A 17352-nucleotide genomic window follows, 5' to 3' on the forward strand; every position below is an offset into this window, starting at 1 on the left:
TGAGAAACAGAACTCCTAATTTATTTTGTCATTTTCAGTATTTTTACATCTTCTAATTTCTAAAAGCCATCCCTGAAGCAGATATGTGTAACTGAAAATTATAGTGGAGTTCTGTTTTGATTGCTCCAACAGAAAATGATGTATCTTGGCTTATCCATTATTATCGGGTTACATCTGTTATTGGCAAAATTTTTTCATTTACTGCTGTTTTCTCATTTTCACACTGCAGTGCCTACAAATTCAGAATATATTCCGAGTGCAATTTTTTTGTTCTACTGAAGCAAAAATAGATAACTGCTGATAGACATCTGTGATGTAGCCAGAAATGAAGTATCTGTTACAATAAAAGCATAAAATGGCAAATATAATTAGTATTTTTTAATAATATTGTTCTGTGTCACAGTGTTGCTTTGGCTTTCTCTGCAATTCGAATTCTCCAAGATGCAAAAATTTTTAGGATGGAAGTGACACGTTTTCAAGAAGAAAAGGATGAAAGGGGGTGTTCGGTATGTGTGGATATTTGTTTTAAGCTATTGTTTCTTAGTGTATGAAGTCTTGTATTAAGTGTCGAGTGATTTTCAGAATACTAGAACTTAGCAGTCATCTGTATTACATGGTTACCATCAGCCTGGGGAGAAAATGATGTATTACATGCTTCAGTTATCTGCTTGCCTATAGTATATTCAATATGTCTATAATCATAATTTTAATTTATATATGGTTAAGAATTAGAATTTTCACTTGTATACTCTCAAATGCCAGCATTGAAAATCTCCTTTTGTTTAAAAAATCCCAAACAAAGTGGAAAAACAGCTATCAGGTGAAAATCTTCTATCATTCAGTTAAAGTATTTTAGGTTTTTTGATTGAAAACCTACTTCAGGTTATCCTATTTCAAAGAGCCAAACACATCATAGCTGTGTTCCAAATTCAACAAGATTTCAGCTGGCTGCTGTTGTCCAACACACAGGGATACTAGCCTGTACTTTGGAAAGCCGAGGTGCAAACCCCGTTGGTAATACACCACGCCGTCCCTCTCGAGTGCACAGGGAGCCAGACTGACTCCCAGGCAGAGCAATGGGGCAGCGAGGCCGGATTTTGTTAAAAGCATAACGAGACGACTTTCTTGCATGCGGTGTAATTATTGTCTCTCTGTGTTGCATAGCAGAGTCTTCTGCCTTTCTGCACTTGCTCCAAATTTTCTTAGGACTGCTCTATAACTAGTAACTGAGTTATGGCTATTTTTTTTTCCTCATTTGCATCAGCGCAAGTCATTTGTGGTGATTATTCATATAAGTAAAACAGGTGGTGCCATGTCCATTTGTTCCTTGCTGAAACAAATCTTTAGAGTATGGACTGTAGAATTTTAGAATTTAGGCTGTTTATAATATGTGAAGATGGCACAGGCAGTTGAGCTGAGAATTCCCCCAAACATTTTTGGTACTATATTACATTAATATTTGTTTCTAATCACCAGAAATGCTAAAAACTAGAAGTGAAAAATTAAAAATTAATTTCTAATCACTAGTGAGATACCAGAACTTGATATTGATCCCGCTCTGTAGAGACTTTATGTGCCTTAAGTAGACTTTCATGTGCCTTAAAGTTTTCTATAATGTTCCTGTTTAAGAGAAATAAAGTCCCAACTTTTAGAATTATTCTCCATGACACATTTAGTATATGGGTGTATTTATGTTCTCTCTCATAAAGGCTGGCTTAATTTTCATTTGTTACAATTCTTTTCTATATATTAAAAGTTAAATAATAAATGGACTCCTGTTATTAAAAAAAATCTATCTACCCTTCAAATAAATTTCTGGTTATAATTATGTTATTATTTGTAATATATTTGTATTAATTTGATTTATTTTAGACTGATCATAGCCTGTTGCTTTGTTTGTAGTAAAATGGTTGACTCAGAAAGTAACATTTCTCTTGCTTTTGGAAATTATTAGGTCTCTTATATTGAAGATGTTCGACTGCCTCACAGTATAACAGCACAAGATCATATTAATGTACATCTGTGGCTAAGATGTCGTACAATGTTAGTGACTGCGCTAGTAACGCAGATACATGGTGTTCGTAATGTGGAAGGTATTGCCCTCTTTTGATTTAGACTTCTGGAGTATAATGGGCAAGTGAGCCTATTTAGACACAATTCTTATTCATAAATAAAAAATATTAACATAAAATCTGGGGCTGTATTATCACTCAGCAATTATTTGTGTTAAATTCATCTGATGCAATAAGGAAAATATATTTCTAAGAACAGTCTCTCCCAGGACCGTGTAAACACAAAGCATTGTATCAATGTTCATTTAATGATCATCTTTTGATAAATCACTTGTGTGTGAAAAAGTTTCAAATATTCTAGTGTAATTAAGTTAAAGTAGTATGCTTGTTTTAAAAAAACACTGTTGCTACATCTAGTTTTAAAAGTTTCAGAAGGTTTTTTTCACTTTTTATATATCTCCTAAAAAATGTTCCAGATTCTTTTTTTTTTCTTTAAAAAAATTTAAGTGAGATACTACAAAATACATTTATTGCAGTTTGATTGTGAATAAGATATTTTTCATTCCTTAGTTCTGCGAACTTAATGTAAACTCATGCTCACTTAAGTATCAAAATCACAGTGTAGGTCTGTAGCCAAACTCTTATTTAATCTTTTCTGGATAATTCCTGTGAAGGCTGTTACTATTTTGATATATAACTAAGATCAGATTTTTGAATATGTAGAATATGTCTTATGGGTAAGAATGACATCTGATCTACAAAATCTAATTATTTATGCTGGTGGCTTTCATAGAAATAATGTATTTGGATTAACTTAAACCAAGTGCAGTTTAACAACTAAGTGGTTTTTCTTTCTTTTTAAAGTAAATTTGGTACAGAATCAATGAAGTGGTAAATGTGGAATCTATAACGTCAGATTTTCTGTAACTTTTTAGTGTGGAAATGACTTCTTAAGAATGGTAGAAGATACCATAAAGTCTTTCTATTGTATTTTTACTATTCATGAATTATCTTCTTTTAGAAAATGATGTGGCTGAACGCAGAAGTGTGATAAAAGAAGTAATACTGGAGGCAGAAGCCTTTGGTGATATTTTGACTCAGGCTGAAATGATGGTGCAAGCTGCTATTCTTGACCTGCAAGAAAAACGTCCCGTGGCAGGCATTAAACTTCTTTTGCAGGTTTGAACACAAAGGAGAAACTGTTCGCTTTTCTTTGATGCGTTTTTCAAGTAGTCAGAACAGCTGATGTCAGCATTAAATAAGCTTGAAATAGTGCTTCTAAAAGAGATTTTTTTTTTCCACTTTATGTGATTTGTCCTCATAAATAGACAGCAAAAGCAGTAACTACTTTGGTTTATGTTGTCTCTGTCCAAACAGAATATCATCAGTTTACTCCAAGAGGATACATTTATTTCCCCTCCAGCTTCTTTGACTCTTGTGAAAAGTATGCTTCTGCTGGCAGACATACTAATACTGGAAACAGTGGAGGATACAGCACATTGTTCTTCTGCAGTGGAACCACTAAATTTACTAATTTCGGCACATGAGCTTACCATTAAAGCAGTGAGTATATGCTGGTGATTTACACAGCATTTGCAGATCCTTCCAACAATCTTAATTATCTATTCTGGAAGCTATTTTAACAATTTATTTAAAAGGGCTATTCCTATTAACCGATCACTTCCATTTTCCCTAGGTTATATAGTGTAAAGAAGTAATTAATCTTACCAAATATATTTATGCATTCTCATCATGCGTACTTATGTATGTGGTATGGTATTTTCATACAATTTAAAAATATTGAATACTTGCAAAATGTACATCCATATGGAACTGAAATAGGTAGTTTGATTTTTAAAGTGATGTGGCACGCTCACTTTTTCCAATTTGAAATGACGGACATGTTTGTATTCAGCACCTCAGGGAGGATGTACATCTCATAAAATTCCTAACTCTTGAGCATCCAAGTTTAAGAATTTAGCTTTGTATCTTACAATAATTTGAGTCAGAAAATCTATATAAAGTAGCATATTGCTTATGAAGTTTTAGATTGACAGATTGTTACAGTCAGTGCGACGAAACGATTTCCATGTAAAAATTTGAATATACAATAAAAAAATAAATCTAAAGACATGAAATCTATGAGAGGAATGTATAGCAATAAACCATTTACCTATTTGATGATCCAGAAATAGATATGCACTTCTGCAGTCTCTACGCATTCTTGATATAGTTTACAAAGAAAAGCTTTTGGATCAAATTTTTCCCTCATATTTCCTAATACAGAAGTTTAATCCATTGAAATATTTGTTCCCCCAAGTAATAACGAATCCTATGAATCACTTCAGACTTAGACTTCCTCTATGAGACTTGCCAGCCTTCAAGAGACTTAACACCTTATAGTTTGCCCCATTGCCTTATTTCCATTAATGAAAAGTTTGACTGGTCCATACATGTTATTTTCTTTTCTGGCCTTTGTGGATATCAGATTTCTGTGCAGAAATGACAGTTTCTTTCTAGGGCTCAGGTTACTTGAGAGATCTATTTCTTAAAGACTGATTTGAGGGAGTTTGCTTTTAGAAACCAAAGCCTAACATTAATAAATTCGATCAAGAGTTCACTGAAATTGTTCATTTTCTACTAAACTCTGCAAAGAAGACAAGTACAAACAAAAATAAAGGAGTTCAGGATTATCAAGCCCTTTTCCTAGTGGTTTTTTTTTATGAGACGCATTTAAGTTCCAGGGTTTTGCAATACTTAATTTACTTTTTCAAACTTCTATTGAATTTGCTGTCTGCAACTTGATTTTACAAAGCATACTCTTTTCATAGATTTTTGTTTGTGGAGAACCCATTGAACGGCAAATAGAAGACAGTACATTGAGTTGCCTGGTCCTACCTACAAAAAATATCTACTTGCCACATATCAACTTGCTAGCCCAAGTCAAAATGAGAATTGGTAAGAAAAGTGCAAGTCATTATTGTTTTTCATTTTCATTCACATTTTGTGCAACAGCAGATAAACTGGTGCATCAGAAGTGAATGTAGTAAATCAATTGTTTTCATCATATGAATAAAATATTTTGAAAACCAGCAGTAGACGCTTGTTTGGCTCCATGCAATGTATATAAGCAAGGTACAGTTCTTACGGGAACTATAATCAACAAAGGCTTAAATATTAATGATACAGCTTGATGAAACTAATGGGGACCTCATGTCTTTTCAAGTGGAAGTTAACAATACTTTTCCAACCTCTGTACAAAACATTCATTCTATGGAAACTTCCTGTATATGTTCCATGTCTCTGGAAGCAGTTATAGGGGAACTAAGTAATGATATTAAATCATACAGGATAATAGTGATAATTATCTATCCCAATAAAATAAATATTGTCTGTTATTGTTGTCACTCTTTAATTTAACATCTTTTCCTGGTAACTTTTTATATAGAAACTTGGAAATAGCTAAATAGTAAAAGAAGATAACCTTTAAGATCTGTCTGAGATTTGTTGCTGTATAGTAAATATAGGAAAAGGGATATGTCTGTGTGTTCTTTCTGCTAAACTTAATTTGGTGTGCATCTGACTTATAATGGACTAGAAAATCTAGAAATCACTTACTGCACTTTGGTTCACATTGTAGAGCAGCCTCAGAGTGTTCTGGATTCTTTTTCTGGAAGATATGCTCCAGGAGAACATCAGTGCACCCCAACTACCACTTGGTATTCAGCCCTTAGGACTAGAATGGAGGTAGTCCAGAGTAAACGCTCTGAAATGCATCTGCTGTGGCTGTCAGATCTTTGGCACCAGCTGGTTTCCTCTAGAGATCCACTCTTATTGTGCTTTACTGCTTGTCGGTGCAGGCATAGCCAGATTCATAGTAATGGACATGTTTGGCCAGTTACTGTTTCTGAATCAATGTTTTTAGGAAGAGCCTGTGAATACAGATGAAAATCATAGAATCATAGAATCATAGAATGGTTAGGGCTGGAAGGGACCCTCAAAGGTCATCTAGTCCAACCCCCCTGCAAGGAACAGGGACATCTCCAACTAGATCAGGTTGCTCAGGGCCTCATCCAACCTGGCCTTGAACGTCTCCAGGGATGGAGCATCCACCACCTCTCTGGGCAACCTGTTCCAGTGTTCTACAACTCTCATGGTAAAAAATTTTTTCCTAATATCCAACCTGAATCTACCTCCCTGTATTTTAAAACCATTACCCCTTGTCCTATCACAACAGGCCCTCCTGAACAGCCTCTCCCCATCTTTCCTGTAGGCCCCCTTGAGGTACTGGAAGACCGCTATAAGGTCACCCCAGAGCCTCCTCTTCTCCAGGCTGAACAGCCCCAACTCTTTCAGCCTGTCCTCATAGGAAAGGTGCTCCAGCCCTCTTATCATCTTCGTGGCCCTCCTCTGGACCCTCTCCAACTGGTCCATGTCCTTCTTATGTTGGGGGCTCCAGAACTGGACGCAGTACTCCAGGTGAGGTCTCACGAGGGCAGAGTAGAGGGGAAGAATCACCTCTCTCGACCTGCTGGCCACGCTCCTCTTGATGCAGCCCAGGACGCGGTTGGCCTTCTGGGCTGCAAGAGCACATTGCCGGCTCGTATTGAGCTTCTCGTCCACCAGTACTCCCAAGTCCTTCTCCTCAGGGCTGCTCTCGATCCATTCACCACCCAGTCTGTATTTGTGCCTGGGATTGCCACGACCCAGACGTAGGACCTTGCATTTGGCCTGGTTGAACTTCATGAGGTTGACGACACGGGCCCACCTCTCCAGCCTGTCGAGGTCCCTCTGGATGGCATCCCTCCCTTCCAGCGTGTCGACAGCACCACACAGCTTGGTGTCATCAGCGAACTTGCTGAGGGTGCACTCCATGCCACTGTCCATGTCACCGACAAAGATGTTGAAGAGGGCCGGGCCCAACACGGACCCCTGAGGGACACCACTCATGACCGGTCTCCACTTGGACATCGAGCAAATTGAGGAGTACAATATAAGAAGTATGCAATACATTAACGAAGCCTTTTGAACTGATTAGTACAAAAGGAATTTGGGAATTTGGAAATGCTCAGAGAGGTTTAGGCTTTCCTACAACTGCCAGGTGAAATAAAGTTATGAAGTGGCCTACTACTAGTCTTTCCAGATAGTTTGTGAAAGGGTTGATTTGTGTAGCCTGACCCTCTTTTGGATGGCCTAGGTAAACCTTAATGGCATCATAAAGTAGTGAAACAACATTATAGTTCTATACTTATATGCATTACTCACTTGGATTTTTGAGAATTTGATTGTAACAGTCAATATGTGTGCATTTGTTCTAAAGGAAGTTGCTACTTTTTGCCTCAATTGGCTTTCTATTAAATAATTTACTAAGAACTGTCTGTTTGGTCTTTTTTTTTTCCTTAGGGCACACATTAGCTGAAAAAGTAGCTTGTACACCTGCAAGAGGAGATCCACTGCAATGGCTACGTGCTCTCAAGCATTTGGAATCGGCATTGAAGCTTTGCAGAGCATCTGCAACAAGAAAATTAGACATGGAAGCTGAGCTTCTTTTTCAGATAGGTAAATAGAACCCTGTTTGTACATCATGATTGCCTTCCTAGGCAATGTTATGCATGTGGCCTCTCTTAAAATTGAGACATTTGGTTGTAAAAATAGAACAGATTTGGATATTTCTGTCTGTCTAGCTGCACATCTCTCGCTTGTGTTTAGTATCACACCAGCATTGTTCAGGATGCATTATGCAACAAATACTTTCAAAACTGCAATAGAACTTCTCCTACCTCTGTGTTATCAGGGATGAAAGGGTGTAGCCAATGGGATTATGACACTGTAGAAAGCTAATTAGCATCTCTGCATCTATCTGAACTAAAGAAGATGAGAGGCTCAGAAAGTATTTCTAAATGATTTAACAACGCTAATGAATTACATAGTGTAAATAATCTTATGTCTCTTCAGATGCTGAGAACCCCAATTTGTGCAGTCTTGAATGGGCTTCCAGTCAGGGTGTAACGTAACACGCAGATCCTATCTGTGGAAAGGTTGCCTCATTTTGGTCTTTTGAGCTGTTAGAAGACTTTCTTAAAGAAAACAATTCTATTCATCATATCTACTGTCAAAGAAAAAGCATATTCACATAAGAACTTCTTGCTGCGCTTTTACAGCAAGGACAGGTGGTGTAAGCTCTGGTACTGAGAAGATGCTGCCCACAGGCACTCCGTTACAGCTAGCTGGCTACATTTGTCCTGTGGCTAAGGGATGTGCACAGCACGACACAGGCCTGGAGGCTGTACTGTGTGTGCAGCATAGTGCCCCACAGAACACGCCTGTGCCTGTACATTAACTCCTCCATGTACAATGGTCTTCTGGTTAGGATCACTTCGCTTTAGGAGTCATTATGATTCCAAAGTTTGATTATTTTAGCTACTCTATGAAGTAATTTGCTATACAAGCATTGTGCATTACATTTTAAACAAACTGGAATATATTTTGCTTACCAAGAAGAGAATAGATAATGCACTATGTTGTTCAGCTTTTCTGGAGGGAAAAACACGTTCAGTCTTACAGAAAAAGAAATAAAATCTTGCAGATCTGCTTTCTATATTTCTTTCTTAGGTAAGGTAGAACGCCAGATAACTGAAGCAGGCAATAACAAGTCATCTCGAGCTGTTGAAACCCTGTTGGAAGCTATAAAACTCAGCCAGCAACATGATCAAAAATTCGAGTAAGAAACTAGTTATATAACTTTCAAAAGAATTTTAATCACACAGGAATATAGTTTTTTGACAGTTTTCTGAGATGTGGTGTGAGACTTCTATTATGGAGAATCTTTTATGCTTTGGAGAGTTTTCTTCTGTTGCAGTATAGAAGAGCTACTGTATATTTATTCTCTTATTTAAAACAAGTGCTGAGAACATTTAAAAGCATATTTTAGAGTATTCAAAGGTACAGCTTGCTGTTCTATTTCAAAATTTGTACCCTCTCTGTCAACACCAGGAACAGAGCTATCAATTAAACAAGGGGTTTATTCATATTTCTAAAGATAAGCTGTGGTCTACCCCCTTCCAGATAACAGAAATCCAGCTTGAAAAGGTTAGCAGCCAGAAACAGTCAGAACAGAGGCAGAAGGGGCATAGAAAATGTGTTTGTAACAGACATTAGGACAGTGACTTTGGCATTAGTTATCAGCATAGAAGATGCCTGAAGAGCTGAGCCAAACCAACCAATAAAGTCTGTCAAGCAGCTCTGATACATTGGACTTTAGAGGGTTTTTTTTAGCTTCTTGACCAGTCTTAATGAATAATGTGTCATGTCTAGTTACAGACAGTGTAAAGGCAGCAATTTACCTTGCTTGTTTGGGTATTCTGTTACTTAAGTTAATGAACCAGAACTTTGAACACAGAAGCAGTAGCATAGTAATAAACCTCTACAAGCAGTCAGCGTGATGGACGATAGCACAGAAATGGACTGTGGTGATGTTTTGCAAGTTTAATTTGCTACACTTATTTAATTTGCTACTGTCTTTCTAAAAGAATGTACAGCAACATCGATGGACCTTGGCTTTCTTATTTTAGAAAACTAAACATCCTGAACACCTTCATACAAGCCTTCTGATATCTATGGGATTGTTTAATTAAAGTTGCTTCTTGATGTCTCAAATCCTTTTTTGTTAGCAAGACTAGAAATTTAACTAATTTGTCACAAACTAAGCATAGAACTTCCCGCTTTCCCACTTAGTTTGCTCTATATTGAACCGTACAGCACTCTCAGTTTTGTATTTTGCTTTACACAAGTCATAGCAAAACTGGAATTTACTGTACTATGTAAACAGCCAGCTCTCTGCAATATGACTCTGTTTAGAATAGTAACTACATGAGCAGGAGTTTGTTACTATGCTTAGGAGAGCTAATTCATAGGGGAGATCTGGAAAGATCTACAGAGCCAGGAACAACCTGCATAAAAAGACTGTTATGAACCTATACAGAATAGAAATGTTGGAGAAGTTGTCCAGATACAGTGATTTTCAGCAGGTGGAGGGAAGTAATTCTGCTTCTCTACTCCACTCTGGCGAGACCCCACCTGGAGTACTGCATCCAGCTCTGGAGTCCTCAGTACAAGAAAGACATGAGCCTGTTGAATCGGGTCCAGAGCAGAGACACAAAAAATGATCAGAGGGCTGGAGCACCTCTCCAATAAGGAAAGACTGACAGAGTTGGGGCTGTTCAGCCTGGAAAAGAGAAGGCTCCAGGAAGACCTTGTAGCAGTCTTCCAGTACTTAAAGGGGACTTACAAGAAAGATGGAGACATTTTTTAGTAGGGCTTGTAGTGATAGGATAAGGGGTAATGGTTTTAAACTAAAAGAGGGTAGATTCAGACTAGATATAAGGAAGAAATTTTTTACAATGAGGGTGGTGAAATACTGGAACAGGTTGCCCAGAGAGGTGGTAGATGCCCCATCCCTGGGAACATTCAAGGTGAGGCTGGACAGGGCTCTGAGCAACCTTATCTAGTGGAAGATGTCCCTGTTCATTGCAGGAGGGTTGGACTTCCAACCCAAACCATTCTATGATTTTATGATTCTATGATTTTTGCCTGGTTTATAATACTATTGTAAAAATAACTGGAAGGTGAAGGAAATATAGGAGAACAGGAATAGTCTGACTAAAGTCTGACTAAAGATGTGGAGTATTCTGGCACAGAACTCAGAACTGAGAAAGTTCCTCAGCTGAGCTCAATGATTAAATGAAAGACTGTTTTGGTCACAGTGGGTATTTTGCTGATTCTTGGAAGAGTTTGACTGAATATCCATATCCAAATTCAGCCACACTATTTCAGGGAAATGAAGACAATGGTTATGTGCTTTAAGTTGAGGAAGAAAAAGGAACCCATACGCATTCTGTACAGAAAGCCCACTTCCCTTGCAGAATTACAGGTTTTTTACTAAATGTTTGCAATTTAATTATTAATTATGGAATATTTATTGCACATAATGCAAATTGTATTTCACATGCTCTTAAATCATTCTGTTATTTGTTAAGCATACCATGGGGATGTTTTAGACTCACTGAGACTTTAAAACAGGATCACATGGCTTTCTGAAAGAAGATGCACTTTAAGTAGATGATGAGGACTAGATGAATGATTTATTTGGTGAGGGTCTCTGGCTAGTCTTATGCAGGAGTCAGATTGTATCACTGTAATGCTTACTATGATAGTAACATTGTTTGATCCGTGTGCTGTTTCTTACAGGTTAATAAGAAGATCATACCTTGAAATAGCCCTATTATATTTACATTTTGCTGCAAATAATGAGGATATGTCACAGACAGCTAAGATGGTGCCTTCCAAATCAAATGTATGTTTTCTGTCTTTTGGGTAGTGGCCTCTTCAAAGCAGAAAATATAGTTATGTTAGAACATTGTGCACCTTGTCAGACTGTACTTACACTGACTTATAAATCATACTGATACTGAAAATCCTACTAGAAAAATCACGCGAAGAAATCATATAGTTCAGCATTAGAATTTTATCTCGTTCGATGTTATTTCTCATGTTTATTGCATTGAATGATAACATTTAAAATATTTTTCTGTGAAAAATAGGAAGAAACAGAACCAACGGTGTTTTCATTTCTGATTAGGTACTAATTAATTTGTACTTTGCAAAGAAAACATAACATTCAAACCTGGTTTTCAAGTAGTACTATTTATACTTTACCAAATTTCAATTTTTCAGTACAAATATGAGTGACAGCATGAGAAATATAAAAGGTTTTCACCACGTTAAAGTGGCTACAAGCCATAGATTCAAAGCACAATGTTTAACATAAGAGTAAAGAGGTAATTAAGATTCAAGAAAATGGAAAATTATAGCAAAACTGTGTACACTAGTGACCATAGTATGAGCTGCTCTGAGAAAAATTTTACAGGCGCAGCCAATTAGTATTCTCTTGATAATTTTTTTTATTTTAGCAATTAATCCATGGATATATAATCAATGCTGATTTTGCTACTTGCAAATAAAACAATAGTTCTGTAAGTAGGAGGACTTTTTTCTATCTTTAAAATATATTTTACCATAATCCATTTAGAATCCTAATTATGAACTGGTGTATAATTCTAGACCTCTTCTGGAGAACTCTCTTCTGAGGAGGCTCTGAAATCCGAAGGTTACAAAGTACAAGCCTGGATTGCAGTAAGAGCAGCTACACAGGTTGGTACAATATTCTGAAGAGGGTAATTTTTTTGTTTTTATATTTCATTTTATGCTACTTACACAAGGAAACAAGACAAGAATTAAGGTTTCCTGAAATTTCTGGCATAGACCTTATTTGAGGAAATTAAAATGGACACTGTCTGATTAATGCATTTAATCTCTCTTGGACAGATCTGACTCTCTTTACCTCAACTTTGATTCAGCGCAAATAAAACAGCACACTGCCTGATATGTGTACACATGTATTTGACATGTGGGTAGATATCAGTGACATCCAGGTGAAGATATCTGATTTGAAAACTCTTATGTAGTAATTAAGCTGTCAGCAGTAATGATTTATTTAAGTATAGTATGTACTATATGTCAGAAAGAAAGAGAATATTTTCCTGACTTTCAAGAATATAGTTTGCTGAGTAATGAATTTTTTGTCATTATCTTGCTACTCTCAGATTTTAAAACCTGTATAAATATTGTAGTTAACTGGTTCTGAATAAAATAAATATTATTTTTAGGTCAGTGAAGCTGTGCTTGCATCTCAGCTGTTAATTGGAATGAAGAGCGTTAAAGAACACAGCATGAAGGATGCAGTGCAACAGAAAATCCCAGAATTTGCTTCTATGGATCTTCTTGCTTCATACAGAGATTTCTTATCTGGTATTGCTTTATGCCTAGTGATATTTGAACATTAAATAACTGATCAACTACATGTGCCATGTAATCTAGTAATATATTTAATATCTATTTTTTATTTATGAAAAACCATAACTCAAATTTGGAAAGTAAAAGCAAAATCCTCGTCCTGCATAGCAGTACAAAATATCGAGTAGACCTAATGGGTCTGTAAATATGAGCCTGTGCATGCGTTTGATAGGTTAAGAAAAGTTGCATTGTTTGCATACTGTGGCTCAGAAAGATGGAGCGTGCACATTGCCGTACTTTCAGAAAAACAGATGGACCTTTGTCACAGGACTTTCCCGGATTTCTAGAGTAGGTCTTGGCCCCTCTATCAGTCATCACTGCTTTTTTTACAAACACTGATTTAGAATAGATTTTTTTCCCTAGGTGTATTAACTTTTTCTTGGAGATTTTCAGTTTTTCTTTTGATTTTGCAAATACATTTTGAAGTTGAATAGCTTGTCTCTTTTTGCTCCCACCCCCGCAAAAAAAAAGTACAACAAACATCAAAACCATCAAACTCAAACACTTGCAAAGTTATCTGCCTGAGTTCTGTATTATTAAAGTCAAAGTCAGTATAATAAAAAAAAATTTCACTGTCTTTCCAGGCCAATGGATTATCAGAGCTCGGTAGAACTTTACCTTTGCCTGGTCTATTTCCAACTTGGCATTTATTTTACAGCTAATGGAGGTGATGAAATGGAAGTTTTTGATGTAAAAAAAAGTCAGTGAAACTAGGAAATCTGGGATAATGGTTGCCAGATGTTGTATAAACACTAAGGCAAATTTATTTTTAAACTGGGAACCATTAATTTAGTGATAAAATTTTGGTTCAGCAGCTTAGTTTCAATCATTTCAAGTGACTGACAAAGATTGAATTGCGCTGCCTGATTGCTGCTGGAAAAGCTGAGCAATGTCTGCTTACTGTACAGTATTTAAACATACGTGTTTTGATCGGTTTATGAAAACAAGCATTGTATGCTAAGACTTCCCATCAATCTCACTGTTTTTCTCCATTTGCATTTTTCTTTTTGAGATCATTTTTTCTTTTTAGCAAATGCAACAGGTGTTTCTCCTGATAGTTCTGTTATGCAATACAAATAAGAAGAGAAATTGTAGAAAAGCAATAGTAGGCCAAAATATATAAAGGTAAATTGAAATAGAAATGATCAGCACAGCATGCTAAATATTTTCTGTAAAACCATTAGTGAAACACATTGTTTATGTTTCATTTATAAACAATGTGGCCATTTAAACTAAAATCTATTTGTACAATTGACAGTGAAATATCAAGAATAATGGAGACTTTCAGATTTTGTAGAAGCACACATAATTATTTTCTGGAAGTTTACTATTAGGAATTATTGTAACATAATGTTTGCTCAGTTTCAAATGAGAAACAGAGCAGAAGACTTGTGTGAGATTTTGAGAGCGCCATGTCCTAATACAGTGAAAAAAAAATTGAATTTAAGCAATGATATAGTGACAACTGTACTGATATTTTTTCCTCTTTTTGCATAAGTATGACTTCTGAGCAGCACCAAAAAAATTTTTTTAGTCCATAGGCATGAACATATTTCATATTGATAATGCTTAATATCTAAAAGGGACTGGATTGAAGCCAAGAAAAAAACATTTCAGAGTACCTAACTCTTCGGAGTTCAGGTCAATATAACTGGAAAGTTCAACTGCTGTAGTTATGACAGATGACTCGTAGTATTGTTTCCATTTAGTATGTTAGTATATAGTATAGTATTCAATAGTATGCTGGTATATATAGTATAGTATATAGTATAGTATTCAATAGTATGCTATTGAAAAATGTATAGAAATAAGGGTTTTATATTTAAAGTCAGAGAGAGAACAAGCACCTTGCTCTTTACTCCTTTTAGCTTCTTACGAGGACCGGTCAGATTCCTGGCCACAGTCTGAGAAATATTTTCTTTACTAGTTCAACTAATATTAAAGCAGAATAGAAAGAATTTTCCTCTAATGAAAAACATAACCAGGTTCACAAGTTACGTTTTTAATTACAGATTAGTCAATTCCAACACAATACAGAAATAGCTTTTGATTTGCAACCATTCACTTAATGTGTATTGTTGAACTGTTATTGGATTTGCAGGTGGATACAATGTTGTCTCTGAAAGCCCCAAAGCATCTTCTACTAGAAACAAACAAATCATACAAGACAAGCAGAGCCAAAGTGGAGGAACAGAAAGTCTTGCCACCAAGGCCAGCCAGAAGAAAGAGACAATAACATGGGTTCACTTAATTCGCTATCACAGTTATTTGAAAAGACTTTGTAACACAAACCTTCTAGTTGGTATGAATTTTTTCTTCCTTCTAGAAAACTGCCATAGGTGAGATACTGTTCTTGGGGGCCAACAGTGTCAGGCTTAAGGGCAATCATCTGAGATAGTCTCAGTTTGAGTTCCTTTAAATTGTATAAATGCAAAAAAATCTTCGCTAGCATCAAGATTGATGTCAAATTACAAGTGTTGTGCGTGAAGATATTATTACCTTTTTTCATAACTATACATACATCTTCATGATACCAGGAAAAGCATCCATCAAAACTTAATTGAAGCATTTAAAAAATAATAATAATTTGTATTTATTTTTAGTTCTAGATACGTCAGGCTTAAGTCACATCAGAAATAAATCTATTCAGTTTGGAGGCCTGTTTGTGAGAATTGAGAGGAGTGTAAATGGGAAGGCTGAAGGTGTTTTGATTAAAACCCCAGATGTTATGTACATACTTGGTTTATTTCACTGTAAACAAAAGATGGTAATAGATAGGACCTTTCAAACAGAGTAAGAATCCATTAATTTCAGGGCCCTAGTACTACGCATCTACATCTGATGGCCAGCTGCTGGATATACAAGTGATGACTTCGTAGGTGAGAACAGAACTAGATTGTAGATACAGGTGCTGCCTAGAGAGAAAATTGGCAACTCTGAAAATAATAATTTCAGAGGGAGTTGGGTTTTTTCACCAAATGAAAGTATTCTACCTCACCACAGAACTATAAGGACAGTAAAGTATCTACAAGTAGTGTCAAAATGTGCACGTATATCTCAGCTGAAGTTACCAATGATGGAGTCTAGGGAGTGACTCACCTGATCAGCTACTAACTGTCTCAATTAGAATCTTAAGAGCTCTTAGAGCTTCTTTTGACTGTGTGGAATAAATATGCATTTATTCTAGTGAGTGCTTAGACACCTAGGGAACTTTCTGATTCTTACACATCTAAATTTAAGTACCTAAAGCTCAAGACTGCACCTCCCATTTTATGCTACTTTACAATATCTAGACAGAGCTTGTTGCATTATCAGATCTCCAGTGAAAAATTACAATACAAATAGCATAACCTAGTAATATTTAAGGACAATCAGTATAATTGTTGGAAATACATTTATTTTATATTGCATTGATTTACATATTTTACTATATTTAAAAAATTTAGTAGCTATAAGCTTTACTTTTTAATGGCAAATGATAATGTAATAAAAATCTCTTTTCAAAGCTGCCCCTAACTCAGGACCTGGATCAATTTCTGCAAGAGATGGAAACCTTAGTTCTGTTTTTGACACAGGGATTGTTCTACGCATAGCAGAAATGCATTCCTTTCTTGAAAAACATTTGTTTGAGTATTCAATGTGTTGTCTTGAGAATTTCCCAGAAGAGCTACATGATGTAGAATTGCCACTTGGTAGGCCAGCTGATTCTTCAAAGGTACTTATTTTCTTACTGGTGTTTCAAAAATAGATATTATACTTGCATGTCGCTCAGATTCTTGCTGGTTCCAATGGTGATATTTCTGAGAGCACTATAGAAGAATGAAATTTATTATGCAGAGGATCAAAATCTTGTGCAAGCAGTGAAAGACATAGTTAACATGCAAATATCCTCGTGTTATTCATTCCTGCAAAAATGATCTGTATCCCATGCCTAGCATACTTAGACCCTAGAAGATTAAGCAGAATGATACTTAAGAAGATTTCATTATTAGTTAATTAAGTTGGCTGTGTTATTTGGTAGGACTGAGGCTTTTAATCATGTAGATCTCCATGTTTCATACCAAAAATGTCCTGGTGTTTGCTTTGTAATTTGTATGTACAAGCCTCTATATTGTTAATTTGGTCTATAATACATACACAATTTTCAAAAAATACGTAATTTATATTTTGTCAAAATTTGTTGAAGGCCTTATGTGCCACTTTCTTTTCACTGATTATCAGCTGACTAGAAAATCAGTCTTTCGGATCTTTGGCTTGTGAACAGCCTATTTGAGCTTTCAAGTGTAGGCAGCTCAGACTATGCTACTCAGAGAAATCTTGAATTGGAATTCTGGAGCCTATGCTGACCATGGCGTATGTATTGAATATTGAGTGGTAAAAGCTTTTGAAGATTCAATGTAAAAATAATTGTCTTCAAAGTTTCTCCATC

At 36.0% G+C, this 17352-nt stretch overlaps 1 protein-coding gene across 1 annotated transcript in view; it reads left to right on the forward strand.

The window, feature by feature from the left end:
• Positions 1 to 17352, forward strand: part of CFAP54 (cilia and flagella associated protein 54) — a 115261-nt gene that overhangs the window by 87982 nt on the left and 9927 nt on the right. Inside the window, 12 exon segments of the mRNA XM_086610732.1 lie at positions 404 to 506; positions 1955 to 2093; positions 3034 to 3191; positions 3390 to 3575; positions 4844 to 4970; positions 7416 to 7571; positions 8625 to 8733; positions 11259 to 11364; positions 12132 to 12221; positions 12737 to 12878; positions 15025 to 15225; positions 16430 to 16638. Of these exon segments, the coding sequence (XP_086466858.1) occupies positions 404 to 506; positions 1955 to 2093; positions 3034 to 3191; positions 3390 to 3575; positions 4844 to 4970; positions 7416 to 7571; positions 8625 to 8733; positions 11259 to 11364; positions 12132 to 12221; positions 12737 to 12878; positions 15025 to 15225; positions 16430 to 16638 (1726 nt within the window).

The sequence above is a fragment of the Tauraco erythrolophus genome, chromosome 4 (genome assembly GCF_009769465.1).
Source record: "Tauraco erythrolophus isolate bTauEry1 chromosome 4, bTauEry1.pri, whole genome shotgun sequence".
Classification (NCBI taxonomy): Eukaryota; Metazoa; Chordata; class Aves; order Musophagiformes; family Musophagidae; genus Tauraco; species Tauraco erythrolophus.